General features: G+C 46.2%; 1 protein-coding gene across 3 annotated transcripts in view; it reads right to left on the bottom strand.

The window, feature by feature from the left end:
• Nucleotides 1-17,074, bottom strand: part of TSPAN32 (tetraspanin 32) — a 44,943-nt gene that overhangs the window by 10,164 nt on the left and 17,705 nt on the right. For all 3 annotated transcript variants that reach the window (XR_005602080.1, XM_039553174.1, XM_039553175.1), the window contains exons 7-9: nucleotides 4,614-4,715; nucleotides 3,032-3,124; nucleotides 840-923 (exon numbers count right to left, since the gene is read on the bottom strand). Coding sequence is in view for 2 of the 3 variants with exons in the window: in XM_039553174.1 (XP_039409108.1) it covers nucleotides 840-923; nucleotides 3,032-3,124; nucleotides 4,614-4,715 (279 nt within the window). In the remaining variant the exon portion in view is untranslated. The remainder of the gene's footprint in view (nucleotides 1-839; nucleotides 924-3,031; nucleotides 3,125-4,613; nucleotides 4,716-17,074) is intronic.

Here is a 17,074-nt window from a genome sequence, read left to right as displayed (position 1 = left end):
GCAGCCCCTGAGTCCCTCACCATTGAAAGACACGCTCCTCTTGCAGCATTTAATTTTTTCTTTTGTTGCCCCCCAAATAGGAATCAAATTAAGTTCAGAGCCTTTCTACACAAGCCATACTCTGAAGACAATTTCACCCCTCCTCTGCATGTTACTCCTTCAAAGACAGAACCTGGGGGCCCAGACAACACACTCTTCCCCTCTCTTTTGCAGCTTGCTCTTTATGAGCCTGTGATTGACGCACCCATTGCCTGAGATGAATCTTATCAGCTTCATTAGTGGTCATTAATAGGATGAGACCATCCCTTTCTGCACAGCTCTCCATCTCCACTGCTGGTGCTCAGTAGTTTTCAAGACCTTCCAGCTCTGGCTGCACAAGCGACTTCCCAGGTTGATCTAGGAGGCAGCAAGTTTCCTAAAATATGGAGGCTTTACTGCATCTCCTTTTCTACCATTGCTGCTGGCTTCCTACATAATCCACAAGCCCCCAGCGAGGTGACATGACCTCTCACTAACAGATGAAGTCATGTAGGCAAGCCTGAGTGGATGAAATGCAAGTGCTGGTGCATCCTGCTCCCTGCTCCCCGTTGCCATGCCTTGCTTGGGCACAAAAACCATGCATCGAGGCTATTCCTGCAGGAAAACCCCTCCACCTATCAGCCTGGCCAGGTTGCTGACCCTTTCCTGATTTCCATGTTGGAATCCACCACTGCTTGTTTCTCTGCTGCCAGCCTCCAAAATCACCCCAAATCCTAGCTTCTGGGGGCTAATTTAGGATACTTTTCCCTCACTGGATCCTGCCTTTCAGAGCCAAAATGTGAAAAGACAGACACTGTTACCGTGAAGCCAATGGCGATGCCCAGGAGCGAGAAGACAAAGTCCATGTGCTTCTTCAGAAAGTCCTGCATCTCTCGCAGGCAGTCCTGGGAGGAGAGAAACAAACACTTCTTGCAGCACAGCAGCAGCTTGGTGGGGGGCTTTATCCCCACAACAGCACTTCCGCAGCCTCAGAGAGGAAAGGAGGCAAGAAAGGGGTGCAGCATTGTGCAGCTGGGCAGTTCTCCCTTTTTCTGCTGCTGCTGCTGCAGCTTGGGAAGAGAAACACCTGTGGTGGCTTTTCTGTTACTACAACACGCCAATGATTTTATTGGTGCGATGCCTTTTGGACTGTGGGGGATGTGTGCTTAAGAGTGGTCATGCAAAAGCTTTTTTCTTTCCACCCACTGAAAAACGGGAAGAAGGAAATGAAAAGATAGAAAAGCAGAGCACACCGTGATGCCAAATGCATTCCCCGAGGTTACTAATGAACAGCTCGATTTTGCGAGGTGCTGCAAGTATTAATATACATTAGCCTTAAGCATGCCAATGGCCCCACAGAAATCCCAGCGCTGTTAGCCAAGAGAGCCATTTCAGAAACGCAAGAGCATGCCCTTGATGAAGGGATTTGCAGAGCGAGGAAAGAGCGCTCAAAGCCAGGAGTGAACGCAGCGGCAGTCACCAAAGCCTGCAGTTTCCTGTTTTACACAAAGCACATCCTCCCACCCACTTCCCCAGTGAGGGAAACGCAGACCACTAAGTGGGAGCGATGGAGTCGCCATACGGTGCCCAGCTTTGTTCCGCTCTCCCTTCCTGCTTTTTGAGCCGAGTTCGGCCCTGCCCTGGGATGAGACATTCCTGGAGGCTGTGCTTTGAAATGCTGCCCTGCGGGCTGACGTGTGCCTGTGCATCACGGGTGCTGTTAGCACTTGACATCTTCACCTGACAACGATGGGACCCTGGGAGTGTTTGTAGCACTGTAGCAGTGTGGTTTTGTTTTTCCTAGAAACACCCTATATTGATGCTGGTGGCTTTAGCTACTCTGGTGGAAGAAAAATAATCGTGCATAGATTTGCTCGGAGAGTATGAAGTTGTAGCTTCAGTGCACAACAGTCTAATACTGGTGGCTTCTCCAGCAGCCTCACTGAGGTACTTGAAAGAGGAGGAATGAAGCATGCTTGAGGAAGCTACTGCTGGGCATCATCACCCTGCTTCGTGAGTTTCTCATTTTAATACCTATTTAATGCCCCGTGAAAAAAGGAATTACATCAAATTCCACGTTTGCTGTTAGTGGAACACATTTTAAGTGTCAGAAACGTGTCACATGGAAAAGTCAAACAATTTTTTTGTGCTCTGATACATGCCTGTGATATCTCACACTCTGCATGCACAGGAGATGAACAGGAAGCTGGAGGGAAATAACAGGCTGCAGAAGCATTTTGAAAGCTTTCTAAAGCACTGAAGGAAACTGCATCTGTAGGTCTGAGAGCTGCTGATCCACCAGGGCTCCTCCTCCTAATTCACAGAATCATAGAATGGTTTGCATTGGAAGGGACCTTAAAAGATCTCATCTAGTTCCAACCCCCCAGCCATGGGCACGGACATCTTTCCTTAGACAAGGTTGCTCAAGAGCTCCATCCTGGGCAGCCTTAAACACTGCCAGGGATGGGAAATCCACAAATTCTCTGGGCAACCTGTTCCAGTGCCTCACCACCCTCACAATAAAGAAATTTTTCCTAATATTTAATATAAAACTACTGACAGGTTCAAGACATTCCCCCTTGTCCTGTCACTATGCCCTCCTGCAAAAAGTCCCTCTCCATCTTTCTTGCACCTTTCTCCCTTCAGGTACTGGAAGGACACAATTAGGTCACCCCCATGCTGTCTCTTTTTCAGGCTGAACAAAAACAATCCTCTCAGCCTTTCCTCACAGGAGAGATGCTCCATCCCTCTGCTTATATTGGTGGCCTCCTCTGGACTTGCTCCACCAGCTTGATGTCCTTCCTGTGCTGGACCCCAGAGCTGTGCACTAGTCCTGTACTGTGTTCAGTGTTATTGAAACAACAATACCCCAACAAAACAAACCCCAACCCGTTTCAACCCCAAACCACGAAAAAGCCACAATTCTCATTAACACTTTAGCACCAGTGAGGTTTTGACAGCTAGAAAGCAGAGGCACAACCCCACTATGGCGTGGGAGAAACCTTTCCCTTACCTTTCCTTCATCGTGCACCTGGCCGGGTGGGCACGTTTTGTGCTCAACATTGGTTGTGTCCTCAAAAGTAGAGTGCTTCCCACAGCACAGGAACTGGAAGAGAGGGAGAAGTTTGCCAGCTGCTTGCCAGGGTTCTCCCCTTGCTACCAGCTGCTGCAGTAGGAGGTGCTGGCAATGGGCCCCTGGTGCCCCAGGCAGAGCCACCCAACCAGGGTAGCAAGGAGCAAAGCATGCAGGAGTCCACAACTGCAGCAATGCAGGCTAAAGTCAGGGGAGGTGGATGGATCTGGCCTCCAACTTGCTCAGGCTCCCCCAGGGCTGCGGCCTGGGGCTGGGGCCAAGCCCTCCCTTTGTGGTCATACTAATGCTCACTGTGGCTGCTCTGGAAAACCCAGGAATGCAGAGACTCATGTTTCCAGTGATTGTTATGGGCTGGGGGGATCCCCAGCAACACCCACCATGGAGCTGGTTTCCTGTAGCTGTGGTGCACTGGACAGTTTGGAGCTCTGGCAGAAGGGAAAAAAAATAGGAGAAGAAGGACTGCTTCTCCACTAATTCAAGTGGCTAAAACAAGCAACTGGTGAAGCCAGGCATTGTGCCTGGTTCTCCTTGTCAAATGGGACCCTGGGAGTGCTGCTCCACAACCCTAAGAGCAAGCACTTCCATGCTTGGCCATGGCTCTGAGGGCTACCACCACCACCACTGCAGAGGAACATTTGCCCTCTTCCGTGTTTTGAGAAGCACGGATAGAAACAACTTTGAAAAGTAGTTGTTGTGATGATTTAAGAAAACACAGAAGGATACAGGGAGTTGCGTGGGAGGTGTCTGGAAACAGCTGAGCAGAGCTGACCTTCCCATCCAGCCTTGCTGTGTGCCATGAACTCACTCCCCAAACAAGCCCTGCTGCGTGAGGGAATGGCATCTCCTTTACTCAGCAGGGCCTCAGGAGTTTCTCACTATGGGAGACATCCTCACTCATCTCCTGTGGCTTCAGGGGCAAGTGTCCTCCCTGTGCTCTGAGTAACCACCCTTGCCCACCTGCTGAGCTACAGAGAAGTCCTCTATGCCAAAGGCATCCTGGGTGGTGGTTTTTGGGAGCCTGAAAGCAGTCTCCAGCTCTGTAAGAGGCCACATAGCCTCCAGTACTCCTCAGACACAGGCTTGAGGGTAAATAGGAATAACCATATGCAAATATTACTGCTGGAGTATGTGGAAATCCTGCCCTCTCTACTTGACTGCTTGTACACAGTCTCGCACCACAGATAGGGAGAAGGGCACAGGGGCTCCTGAGACAGAAGATACTATGGCAGCTGCAGTGCGGCAGCTTTGTAGATGTTGCACCACAGTGATGCTCAGAGAGGTGACCCTTTCTTCCTGTTAATAATCTGGTTGGTCAGACCTGGGAAAGAAAGAATGGGAAGGGAGGAGCAGACTCCACAGCAGGCTGGAAGACTCGGTTCTTGAGGAAAAATGGCATTGCAGCATTCACAAGGCAGAGCACAGGTGTCAGCCCCAGCCTGCCAAAACCCTTGGGAAGATACCCCAGGGCAAGGTTTTCTGCTGCAGGTGAAAGACAACTTACTGCTTCATGGATGGCAGTCAGCTCGTGCCTCCTGAAACTGGAGGTGTTCCTCCTCACCTCCTCGTACACGAAATCGTACACATCCATCATGCTGTCTTCCACCTGCAATGAAAGCAGAGGTCTGCACATACAAAACATTGATTGCAGTCGTCTTTGGAGGGAATTGTGCTCTGCCTGATTTCCACAGAAGTTCTCCCAGGTATAGCAATACAAGCAGTGCATCTACTAAATGACTCCCAGGCAGCAGCAGGAACTGGTATGTGACCCACCATACACTAAGGAGCCGGGGTCTCACCAGCTGATGGCTGGAGCTTTTGTCCATTTTGGATTTAGTGTCAGAGAAGAACTTGGGTGCCTGCGACCAGTGTGCCTCTGAGTCCCTCTGCCAGGCAGGGCTGATGCCATCTCCCCATCCTGAAGGTGGTACTGTGAGGACAGGCCCATGTGACCATGAGATGCTAAAATACAAAGGTGAGAGGACCTCACAGGGTTAGTATTATCTGAGTTGCAGAGCCATTTCTCTGAACAGTCAAAAAAATAACAGGAGTGATTCAGTGGTGAGTCAGACCCTAAATATTTACCAAATGTGTGAGAACTTGAAGCTTGACAGATCCCAGCCAACTCCTGCTCGGGTGTCAGAGGAAAAAAAAATATGACAGTTGCCTTCAGTGCCTGGAGTCAAAACCTTATTTCTTCCTTTCATATTCCCTTGCTTCCTTAGCAGCACCACTCTGAGTGGGCCTGCAGGCAGTGCTTGTCTTTCGAGAGGGAAAATCAATGGGAGAGACAGGCAGAGCGGGTGGCCACACAGGGAAGTCTCTGGGAACAGAGCCATCTCTCAGCAAGCCTTTGCAGCTCAGTCTAAGGGTACACACTTAGAAATTACTCTAAGGAATAAAACCCCAGCACTCCCTGCATAGGGGTGAAACCAGGATCATTCATGGTGGTTACATCTATTACTGCAATATTGCTTTGTCCTGCCCAGCTCTCCAAACTGCAAGCAACAAACAGAGGGTGATAATCAGGGAGAGAGGGGTTGAGAAGATTACTTGTGTCCAGATTGGCTCTGTGCCTCCAGGAATAGAGTTTGAAGGCACACATCAGAAGATTTTCCATGGCTACCAACATGGCATAAAAGTAAGAGTACTCAGTCACAGACAGGGCTCAGATATTAGAGGCTAAATACTCCAAATACGAAAAAAATACTCCATAGCAAAATGTGTGACACTGAGCTGTCCCACACAGGTGAGGAAGGAGGATGCTCCTTTTGTCCCCCTGGTGTATCAGAGTGCATAAAGTGGGGTGGGTGCAGCAGTAAGACCAGATTTCTAGATGACTTCTGCACCAACCTTCCCCACAGCAAACCTTAAAACCCAATAAAAAGGAAAACATCCAAGCTTTTCTAACTTCTTGTGGGCCATGAAATAGCTTTCCAGAAGCAGCAATTAAATAAATGGATCCAATAAAAAGAACGTCCATTTCCACTGAAGAATTGGATTAAGAATAATGAAAAAAGAATAATCTTTTGAGCTCCTCTTGTGGAGAAAGGAACAACAGAGCAGTGGGCTTCTTAATGTAAGAGATTATTACCTTTTAAATATCCTGATCCCAGTTTAACATGCAGGAATAAAAACTATTTTGTGCTGTGACAACACACATATGTGTTTTGGTAAGGGAACAGTGCTGCCTGTGCATTTTTTGTCTTTTCACATTTACCGTGAGGGTCAGGATGCTGAGCTTTCGCCCAAAAGACCTCAATTTGGATGACTTAAAAAAGAAAAAAAAGGAAAAAAAGGTTCAAGCAAGTGGCTATGTTCAAACAAGGGTTCAAGGGTTAAAAGCAATCCAGAAATTTAACTACTTCTAAAGGTCTCCTGAACGCTGGGCCAGGAAATATTGGGAGAGCTGTTTGAAGGATAAGAGTGGATAGGAAAGGACTGAACGAACAAGAAGCCCATAGCAAAATTATGGCTGAAAATTATTCCAGCTGTTGGAAACAATAATGGAAGAAACCACAAGCAGTCATCATTTCACAGCTAGCTCAGCTACAGTGATGGAGATGATGATGGTAATCTCCAGGTACAAAATGACTGCTAAAGACTTCAACTGCACCATTTCTGAGCTTGCTTGTGAGCTGACTTCTCAGTTACCTCCTGATTTTTTAATTTTCATTTTGTCAAGCAGCCTCCAAGAGCTAAAAACACGAGGCACTAAATGGAAAATGTTTAATAGCAATAATTTCCTTTTAGAATATGTGTCTGGGCAAGCCTAAGAGTACAATTTGCTGATTAGTCATTCTCAGCATTTCTATCTAGCAATTATATCTAGCATTTATATCCAGACATCATCTGAACAGGCTATTCAGATCCTAGTAAGGGAATATCAAACTCTAAATCCATTTTTTAGAGAGGGAATTGCTTGTAGTTCCTCCACATCATCTTTCTGATTTTTGCTAGGATCATTTGATTTTGGAGGGAAAAACTGCTGTTTTCATAAAATACAGCGGCCTGTTTTCAAAGACTACTGCAGACAGCTTTCTCATTTAAATATTTCAGAGGTGGATATATAGTAAAATATCTCAGTATTTATCACTGGCTGTTTCCTTCTGTGCAGAAGACTGTGCCACAGAGCATACAAGAGGTCTGGTTTAATAAGAGAAGACATAGGAGAGCAAAACATCACACTTTGCTGCCTGGGATGGGGTTATGTTTATACTCAGAGCTGCAGCCAAGCTCTGAAGCACCGGTCATGCACGGCAGCATCTATCCAGCCCAAAATGTCGTGCTCACTCATGCATGCCTGATGATGTAAGAATTAAAACCTGAAAGTGTGAGACAGTCCACCAGGTGGTTTCATGACTTAACTGCAACATTGCTACATCCAGCAGAAGTTCAGCCCCGTATTTTCCTTTGATCCAGCTCCTAACACAGTAAAGATCTAGACTGCAGCACTGCTTTGTACTCAATTGCCATCCTCAACAGATTCCCATCACACTCTTCAACTTGAAGTTGATGGGCAACTTCAGGTCCATTCCCTCGATATAATTTTCTTTTTCTGTGTCTTACACCAGTTGCTGGGGGAAAAATACTCAAAATAATCAGGGTGCTTTTGGTCATGGTTAAGCAAGAGGATGCCTTTTGAGTTTGAGTGCTTACACTGATACTGTTAATAATGAGCTTTAAGATAAAGAGCTGCACTCCATCACTTCAACAGTACTTAGCATGCAATGGGCTGATACAGCTGGAGAAGAGAAAGTCCATCTGCTTTTTGAAAGGTCTTACACTCCTCCCACACACAAGCATCATTATGGTCAAGTGGATTTTCCTGTTCCTGGTGACCTGCTGTGATCCACTGCTGGAGGAATTCTGCTGGACAAAGCTCTCCCTTGGAAGGGGACTGTACCTGCAGTGCTTGTCAGTAAGAAACACCAAGAGCTGAAGATAAAGCCTCAGCTGGACTCTGGTTAAGAAAAATCTCCAGCTTGAGTGATATGGAGGTTACACCTTACAGAAATTCTTTTCTTGGAAGAAGCTGGGTGAAATGTTCCAACTCTAAATCAGGTAAACAATTGCTGCCTCCCACTTCTTTCTGCTTTCCTTAATGAAATATTCATTTAGGAATGATATTGATGGGCTGCTGGATACAACAAATGGAAAATCACCACTGAAATTGATGCAGCTGACTCCAACTGACTTAGTAAGTACCATTTTTCATCTAAAGTAAAAGAAAAGAGGAATTCTGAGATTGTTTATCATCCCCTAAGTCCTTTACCCCCAAGAAGCAGAATGTATGACTGCAGGAAGACATGTACTCCAAGCAATTAGAGTTCTTGCCCTTGGCTATTGAAACCAAAGCAAATTTCCACCTTACCTTCTTCAAGAGGAAAATTGACATTTCTGACTTAGGTTATTTATCAGGATAATTTTTACCTGTAAATGGATTTGGAACAGAAAGATGAGACAAGGTCTGCCTTGTTCCTGATCTCTTTGCAAGCAAAAGGTGCCAACGAGTCCCAATCCAGCTGCCAGTGAATACCTGTGCCTAGGCAACCTGGAAGTGTCAATTAGGTGGAAACCACTGTAGACTTGTACCAAGAGCAATGGTCTGAGTCTTAGTGAACTATCTTTGCAACTGCTGCTGGGCAAAAATCCCAACTGCAAAGCTGAAGCTCAAGGAGAATAAAGTGAAAGGAGATGTCAGGATTGTCTCAAAGACAAGCCCACCTTCCTCCTTTTCAATAAACAGGAACACTCTTGACATGGCAGAGGAGGAAGACAAGCATGGGAAGCAGGAGGAGGATGCTCATCTCCTGTGGGTCTTTGTTCCTTTGAGGAACCAAACCGAGAACATGCAGTGCAGATTCAGAAGAAACTGCAACCTCAGCACTTCATGATCTTTCAGCGTCACGAAGAAGGATGCACTCACCAGCCTCACGCAGATATGTCCCTTCAGAGGTGGCTACCACAGACTCCCCCACTCGGCCATGAACTGCAAGCTAGGCAGTTAAGAAGTGAAACTGGAATAAAGTAGTTAACTCACTCAAAAATCTTCCTTGCTCCAGCAAGAAAAACACTTCTTCATTTTGCTGTCTCTGTCTTCCCTTTCCTCCCCAGTGTGCGGAAACGCATGTGTTCACAGCATGTCAGAAACAGGGGTGGGGGCAGATGCAACAGCTTGGGTTTGGGCAAAGCAATGATGCAACTGCAGTGAAACAGGAGAGAAAGCCACTCTGGGGGCTTTAGCCTGGTTGCAGAGCAACTCCCATCACATGGATCGAGCACATGGTAAGACAAGCTTCCCCCATCCATGCTTGATTAAGCCCTCTCTAACACAGTCACTGCAGCTGGCTGAAGGTTTATATTTCCTTCATTTCATGTCAGCTCCCCAGCCTTCCTCTAGCCAGCCATTCCCAGATGCAGAAATCCAGCCAGTGCTGCAAATCAGAGCAGCCTTTGACGTCTCCCATGGAAAAATGGCACAAGATAAGAAGGTGCTGCTCCCCCTCTGACTGACAGTGCCCACTGGAGACCACTGATGCCAGAAGATCGAGATGAGGCTTTTAGCCAAATAGTTTTCACCCTTTTTCCCCCCAAATCTGTATATACATACAGATTTTGTATCTATCTATCTATACATACATAAGAAAAACCCCAAACCAAACCATATGGACTTCCCTCTACTTTCTGGTATTGCCAGGGAACCAGGCAAACCCTGACCATACTTTGGAACATTGCTGAGGAAATACACAGAAGGAGACAGACCAAAAACTGATGTGGAACAAAGAACTCAGAAAAAGGAAAACCTCTTTCTCTCCAGCCTCAGCACTTCCATCCAGTCCTTGCACAAAACACTTAAAACATGATAAAGTGCTGAGCTGTTACACTGCTCACCTCCTCCTCATTTCCTATCTCCATATCCCCAAAAGAACAGCAAAATTCTTGCTGCGTGGGTGCTTTACATCCCTCTTGGCCAGTGGGCAGGGGGACATCAGCGCCTCATACTCAGCCAAGCCATAAAACCCAGAGGCCACCTCTGTGCTACTCAGATGCAACATTGCTCTGTGTCTGTGACAGAGCACCAGATGCTTTATAAGGAAGTGCAAAAAACACAGGCAGGCAGTTAATCAATATCAACAAAGATTTTTTTCCATAAACCCTTCAGTTCTGTGGCTGCACACCTGCCAGTGTCACCAGCCTCAGATTATCAAGGTCCTCTTGGGGGTTTTTTGGACTAGCTTTTTTATCTTTGCTTTTTGCTTTTTTTGTTTTCAAAAAAACTTAAAATTTTCCATCCATTTTATAACAGAACTGCAAAGCCAACAAGCTGCCAAGGGCCCACACTGACCTTCTGTGTTACTGTCTTTCAAAACACACAGCCTGGCAATTTATGAACCACCCCTCCCCCCAAAAACTGTGGTCAAATTATCTCAGCCATCCCTGCACCCTTACCTGTAGCACTTGAAACCAGTGCCAGGCAAGACTGCTTCCCAACAGAAAGCACTGAACAACACTGAAAACAGTTTTAGTTTAAAAACCAGTGGTGTCAGCAATAGAGCCAGCCCCAGGACAGCCCTGTCACCTCTGACTGGGTGGTGGCTGTCCTGCTGGGGTGAGCATCCTATAGGTGCATGAAGGTTGAAGGTGCCCCAGTGATGGCAACCATCCAAGTGGCCTCAGGTGCCACGGCTGACACTGCTGGAGATGGGAGCTCCAGCTCCGGCTCTGCCACAGAAAGCAGCAGAAACGGGGCCATGTGGGTTCAGTGCTGGGGCAGCCATAAATTATAGAACCTGTGAGTGCAAATGTGTGGAGGCTCAGACAAAGGAGAGCAGTGTCTCGCTGGGGGGAGTGGGCCATTGCTGGGTTGTGAGAACATAAACACTGGGAAAGAGGCACAATATTTAAAAACACTAAGGAAGAGGGAGGGGTTTCCCCCTTTTTTGTTTTTCCCATGGAGCTCAGAGACTTGGAAAAGCTTGGTGCTTTTAAATTGATTGTGCCTGCTAGATTAACAGCAAGACCAAGGAGCACATCAGATTGTTCACAGCATTCACATCAGTGATTTTTGTAAACGCACTTGGAAGACCCCTGTGAGGGGCTACAATCCTGATCCAGCCCCACTGAATCAAAACCCAAAAGGAAACTCCCTGTATGCTTCAGGGCTGGCTTCAGAAAGCACCTGAGCACACCTTCAGCTCGTGTTTAAGTCCCACTAAAATCTCTAGGATTTCAGCCTGCATTTAAGCATTACCCACAGATGAGACCAACCAGACCCTGCAAGACTTTGCCCTGACACACACTGGACACAAATACATCCTAGGAAATCCACAGAGGAAGGACCTCTACAGTCCCACTTAAGTAATTATCTAGGAAGTGCTAGGTTGTTCCTTACATACCTGCAGGAACAAGATGCAATGTGCTGGTTTTATGGTCACTAAGAGAAGATTTCCCTCCTGGAGACCCAGGCAATGCTGACTCTGGTTTTGCAAAGGTGCTGCTTGGGAGGGAGACCCACAGACAGAAGCACTGGTTCCATATGCAGAGAAGGGAGGAGGGAAGCTGCTTTGCTCAAGAACAAGACCCAAGTCTTGAGATCAACAACCAATGTTTGTTATTTAACAACTGCAACTGTTAATTCCAGCCATGTACACCACGGCTGTTAGAAAATCACCATTTCAAAAGGTACCCCCTTGCTTGCTAACAAAGCATGGAAGACTCCATTTCCACTTCCCAGCATGAGGAGGGGAGAGCAGACAAGTTCCTCTGGAGAAAGCAGAGCAAGGCTGCAGGAGAATCAGGGTGTAGACAAATGGCTTGTATTCCCTGCCAATAAAAAGCTAAATCCTCACATTTATTCTTCAAGTACAAGCAGTGCAGCACAGAGGGGCTAATGCCTTTCCACTTATGTGGAGCCAAAAGCCACAGGTGAAACTCATTTTGAAATCACCCAGCAACCTGAGAAACTGCTTGATAATTAAGAGATCACCATATCATTGCAGCTAGTTCAAATCCAAGCAACCTCTTTATTCAGAGGCCATGGGGAATCAGGCCTTTACAGAAATACGGACAACTATTTGCACCAGTTTCAAATTCCTGAGTTGGGAAATCGTAATTTAATCTATTTTACGCTTTTACCTGTGAACAAATCTCTGTAATTAAAATGCTCATTCTGTTGCGAAACTCCTTTTATGTTGCAGCAATTTTAGTGTCACTGACCCACCCTACTGTCCTGGCTTATGGGGCCAGGGCCACAGGGTTGCTGGAAGGACCAGCTCAGCTGCTGCAGAGAAAGGGAACAGCAGAAGGAGATGTGGAATAGAAACTCCTCTGGCCTCTTTCACAGCAGGGCCCAGAACATAACCCCAAACCTCAGGTTCAACAAGGCAAAGTGCCGGGATCTGCACTTTGGTCAAGTGAGGTCAACAACCTCATGCAGTGCCACAGGCTTGGGTTACAGTGCCTGGAAAGGGGCCGAGTTGAAAAGGACCTGAGGGTGCTGGGTAAGAGCTGACAATGAGCCAGCATGTGCCCAAGTAGCCAAGAAGGCCAAAGCATCCTGGCTTGTATCAAAAATAGCTTGGCCAGGAGGACCAGGGCACTGATTGTCCCTCTGTACTGGGCACTGGTGAGGCAAGGCCACACTTCGATTCCGGTGTCCACTTCTGGGCCCATCACTACAAGAAAGACATTGAGGTGCTGGGGCGTGTCCAGAGAAGGGCAATGGAGCTGGTGAAGGGTCTGGAGGGGAAACCCAGTGATAGGGAGCTGGGGTGTTTAGCCTGGAGAAAAGGAAGCTCAGGGGAGGGAGACCTTATTGCTCTTTGCAACTACCTGAAAGGAGCTCGTAGCCAGGTGGGGGTTGGTCTCATCTCTTAGGCAACAAGTGACAGGACAAAAGCCTCAAGCTGTTCCAGTTTCAGGTTGGACATCAGAAAGAATTTCTTCCCTGAAAGAGTGGTCAGGCATTGGAATGGGCTGCCCAGGGAGGTGGTGGAGTCACCATCCCTAGAAGTGTTCAAGAAATAACTGGATGTGGCACTTAGTGGTCTGGTCTAGTTGACAAGGTCTAGTTGATCATTTACAGGCGGGACTCGATGATCATGAAGGTCTTTTCCAACCTTAATGATTCTATGATTCTATTTTTGCGTTGGTTAGTAAGTCTACCAAGTATTCTATACGGCAGCTGCAAGTACAGCTTTGCTCCAGCCTCTGCAGACAGGTTTGTAAAGCAGCAGTTAATGGGTGAGAAGAGAAGGGAAGCTGGGGAGGAGGAGGAGGAAGCAGCAGCCCTCCCCACCAGCTGTGCTGGATGTGGCATGTCTCTCCTGCATCCCTCTCTGCGTTCCACGTCCCTGCTCTTTTTGGCCACGCTGTGAACGACAGAGGGACCTCACTTAAACAGACAGCAGTTTGGGGGAAAGGAACTGCCATAAAAATAACTTCGGAAAACAAGATTCAGCTCTTCAGCTTCAGGGACCAGGACTTCCTAACGTGACTGAAAACCATCCGAAAACCTCATGATTTCTGTGGTTACCACAGCAGTTCCAGCAAAGACGCTTGCGTAGGGGTCATCCCATCTCCTCTGTCCTCCCATGCATGTCAGTCTCTTGTTCACTTTGATTGCGCCACTGTCCTTCCTCAGACAGGTTTGCAACACTTCCCTACCAAGACCGAGAAGGAACAATTGTGATGCAACCTTTTAGGAGAAAGCACAATAAATCTCAGGTTCATGACTGCTGCATGTCTGGCATACATCACTTTAAGAAAACAGACTATGGTGACATTGAGTCCATCTGGAATGCGGATAACTTGAAATTAAAACATTTGACATCTGTCTGAAAGAATTTGTCCAGTAGCTACAGAAGGTCAGGAAAGCAGAAAAGAATGGGAAATGAGAAGATTCATTTTGTTTACAGTGCCCAGGTCTGAGAATATCAAATATTTACAAATAACTCTTCCTTTCTCCCTGCCCAGCTTCTCTGTAGGAAGTACTGTAAACAAGGCTCTGGAACAGCCACACAGGCAAAAAGGGCACTTCGTTTTCATCATGTTCAAACAACATTTCTATCTATTGTCTCTTGATAATAACCATCAGAACAATTTTTCAACTGACTATTGGGCTTTACTTTTTCAGATGATTTTCTGTAAGAGGGGTCTGCTTTCTGAAGAAAATGTAGATTTTTTTTTTAATATTTTTCTTACCAACAGGAGTAAACCACTGAAGCATCTGCCATGGATTAGTGCAGGGGAGACCTCCCATTCCCAGCTTGCAAATGAAGGGGAGGACTCTGTTTTCAGTGCTGCCTGTGTTCGGCACCTTGCCAGTAGGGAGGGAGAGGACAGGAGCTACTGACACCAGCTCCCAGCTGGCATTTCCAAAATGAACAGCCTAATTTTCTGTCTGGCATTCCACTGGAAAGTCAGTGTATTTTTCATGGGAAAAATTGAAATTTCTGTTCTAGCCATGAACGTGGGGGCAGTACCCCCTCGGTGCTCTTAGTGATTCAGGCACGTGTAATGGCCATATTCATCCATATTCAGTTTTACATCCTCAGTTCCGTTCCTTTCTTGATAGCTGTGTACATCCCATCAAGCTTACAAGACACCCACCCACTTGGCTGGGTTTGAGATCCCCCCCCCTCAGATTACCACAATTAACTATTTTTGAGAGTACTGACATGCAGTAGGCAGCAGAGGACACCTGCTTGAATTTGGTTCTTTATTTTGAGAAAGTCAAGCCAACAAACAGCTCTATAACGAGACTTCAGAAGTCTTCCCCCTGCTTCATTCGATTTTCTATATCACTGTGCTCCTGTCCTGGAGGGGCAGACACACCTGCATTTCTTTCTGTCACCCACATTTCTCTCTCACATCTGCATTTCTCTCTCTAGTGAGACAGGTTACTTTTCAGTCCAAACTAAATTTCCATGTGTTCTGTAAGTGACACTTCTAATTAAATCTTCCTCATTTGTATTCCCTGCTTCTCCTTGCATTTTAGGGAACAGAGAAACACAAGATGGTCTCTAATGGTATTCTTTTTTTCTGTTGTCAGAAACAGTGCTGGTTTTCTTTGCCCAGAAAGTAAACCTTTTACAAAAGCCCATAATTTTGCCTAGTGGAAGCTGTTTTGCTTACAGAAACCCAACCAATTACTAAAGCTAACCATAACCATGGGCGCATTTGTGGGCAGGGCACTCAAAGAAAAAAAACCCCACGAAAATAATTTGAAGTAAAACCAGATGTAGTGATTAAGAGATATACAAAGTAATTCTCCTTAAAAATTTTTCAGCACAATATTTTTTGAAGGGCACATCCCTGTATTAATCCAACAAACAACATTTTTCTTGTGAACTTTTTATGCCCTGCACCATGTATGTGGATTAAAAGTAAAACTAAATAGTCTATTTGGAAAACACAGTTTCACAATGCCAACCAGACACAGTTTCTGGTGCCATTTCTCCTTTGCTAACACCTTTGCTTCAATCTACAATTTAAATTCAGCAGAAGAAGGAGGGAAGTGTGCTCCCTTCTGTGTTGGTCATGAGAACAAAATTATTTCCATATTACATTCTTAGTGTGAATGTAATAAATGTTGATAGTTTTGCCTGAAACAATAAGAAAAAAAAAATAAAGAGGCTGTGGAAAGATATTTTTTCATGGATGTCTCAGCCCTGATTGAATCCACTTCAGCCAGTTAAGTGTACAGATAAAAGATGCTGTTCTGCCATCAGCACTCAACCCTAACGTTTCCAAAGCAGTTGGGCAAATTCACAGAGAAAAGCCCAGGGAGAACATTGAAGGCAAAGGCACCAGCAGGTGTCACCAGCAGACACCTGGGCCACAAGCTGCTGGCATCTGAAAAAGCATTGTTTTGTGCTTGCTGGGTTTTTATGCTGTTAGCTTGGCCAACAGCAGGTCAGCCAAAAATCTCCTTGGCCAACAACTTTAGCCTGGTCCAGTGTAGCCACCTGCACATATCAAAGGATTTTCAACTACTGCGGGCACTGGCCAGCTCTGGGAAAACTTTCTAGAGAAGCAGGACCTTATCCCTCACCTTAACCTTGACTTCTGCTTTCAGAAGGACTGGGTTTTAATTTATGCACAGGACACTGAACCATTTGGGGACAGGGCTCCTTGTGCCCAGCAAAAGCAATTGCCACAGTCTCTGGGATTTTGATGGAGCTGTGCTCCTCCATCACAGAAGGAAATCTCAAGACCAGCCTTCTGACACACTGGTCTTTGATCCCTCACAATATCTGTAACCCTAAAATGATGAGCTGGCAGCATCAATCCCTAATCCACTGGGATGATGTTTCACGTTATTCAGATCCTCATAGCTGCCCAGAACATTGCAGGTTATGGCATGTGCCTGGGGCCGGGGAGGAGCAAAATAGAGACAGGGACTGAGCCACTGCATGAAACATCTATCTCTGAATTATTTAGGTATTTGCCTAAAATACCAGTGTTCTGCTTTCAAAAGAAAGATGTCATGATTTTTTTACACTTCTGAGTCTCCTAAATTTTGTATTTTTAAGTGCAGGGATGCAAAAAGGGGAATAAAGACCAACTTCCCCGGCACCTCGCATCTCCCACACCACCCTCTACGACAGCACCAGCAAGCTCTGGATTAACAATTCAAAACCCAACTTTCTTCCAAATTCAACCTCCTACAATCTTCTCTTTCTGGTCCAGCATGATAGTGACCCAAAACACCATTTTTCACTCTTGTGTTTTTCCTGTACCACTGCTGCATGTTAATAAACACATCTCCTGGGTGTTTCTCCTGGCCACTGCCAGAGACAACCCGAACAACCTGCCACTGCCTTCGAATAGAGGCTCTCAATTGACATTAGCAGGAAATAGAACCAGCTGGAAATGACTTTTCAAAAGTCAAGCATCTCATTTAAAACAAAACAAAGCAAAGCAAACATCCCCTGTAAAAAAAAAAAAAAAATCCCAAAG

The sequence above is a fragment of the Corvus cornix genome, chromosome 5, assembly GCF_000738735.6.
Source record: "Corvus cornix cornix isolate S_Up_H32 chromosome 5, ASM73873v5, whole genome shotgun sequence".
Lineage (NCBI taxonomy): Eukaryota > Metazoa > Chordata > Aves > Passeriformes > Corvidae > Corvus > Corvus cornix.
Note: the sequence above shows the minus strand (reverse complement) of the source record. Positions and strands in the feature narration are given on the sequence as shown.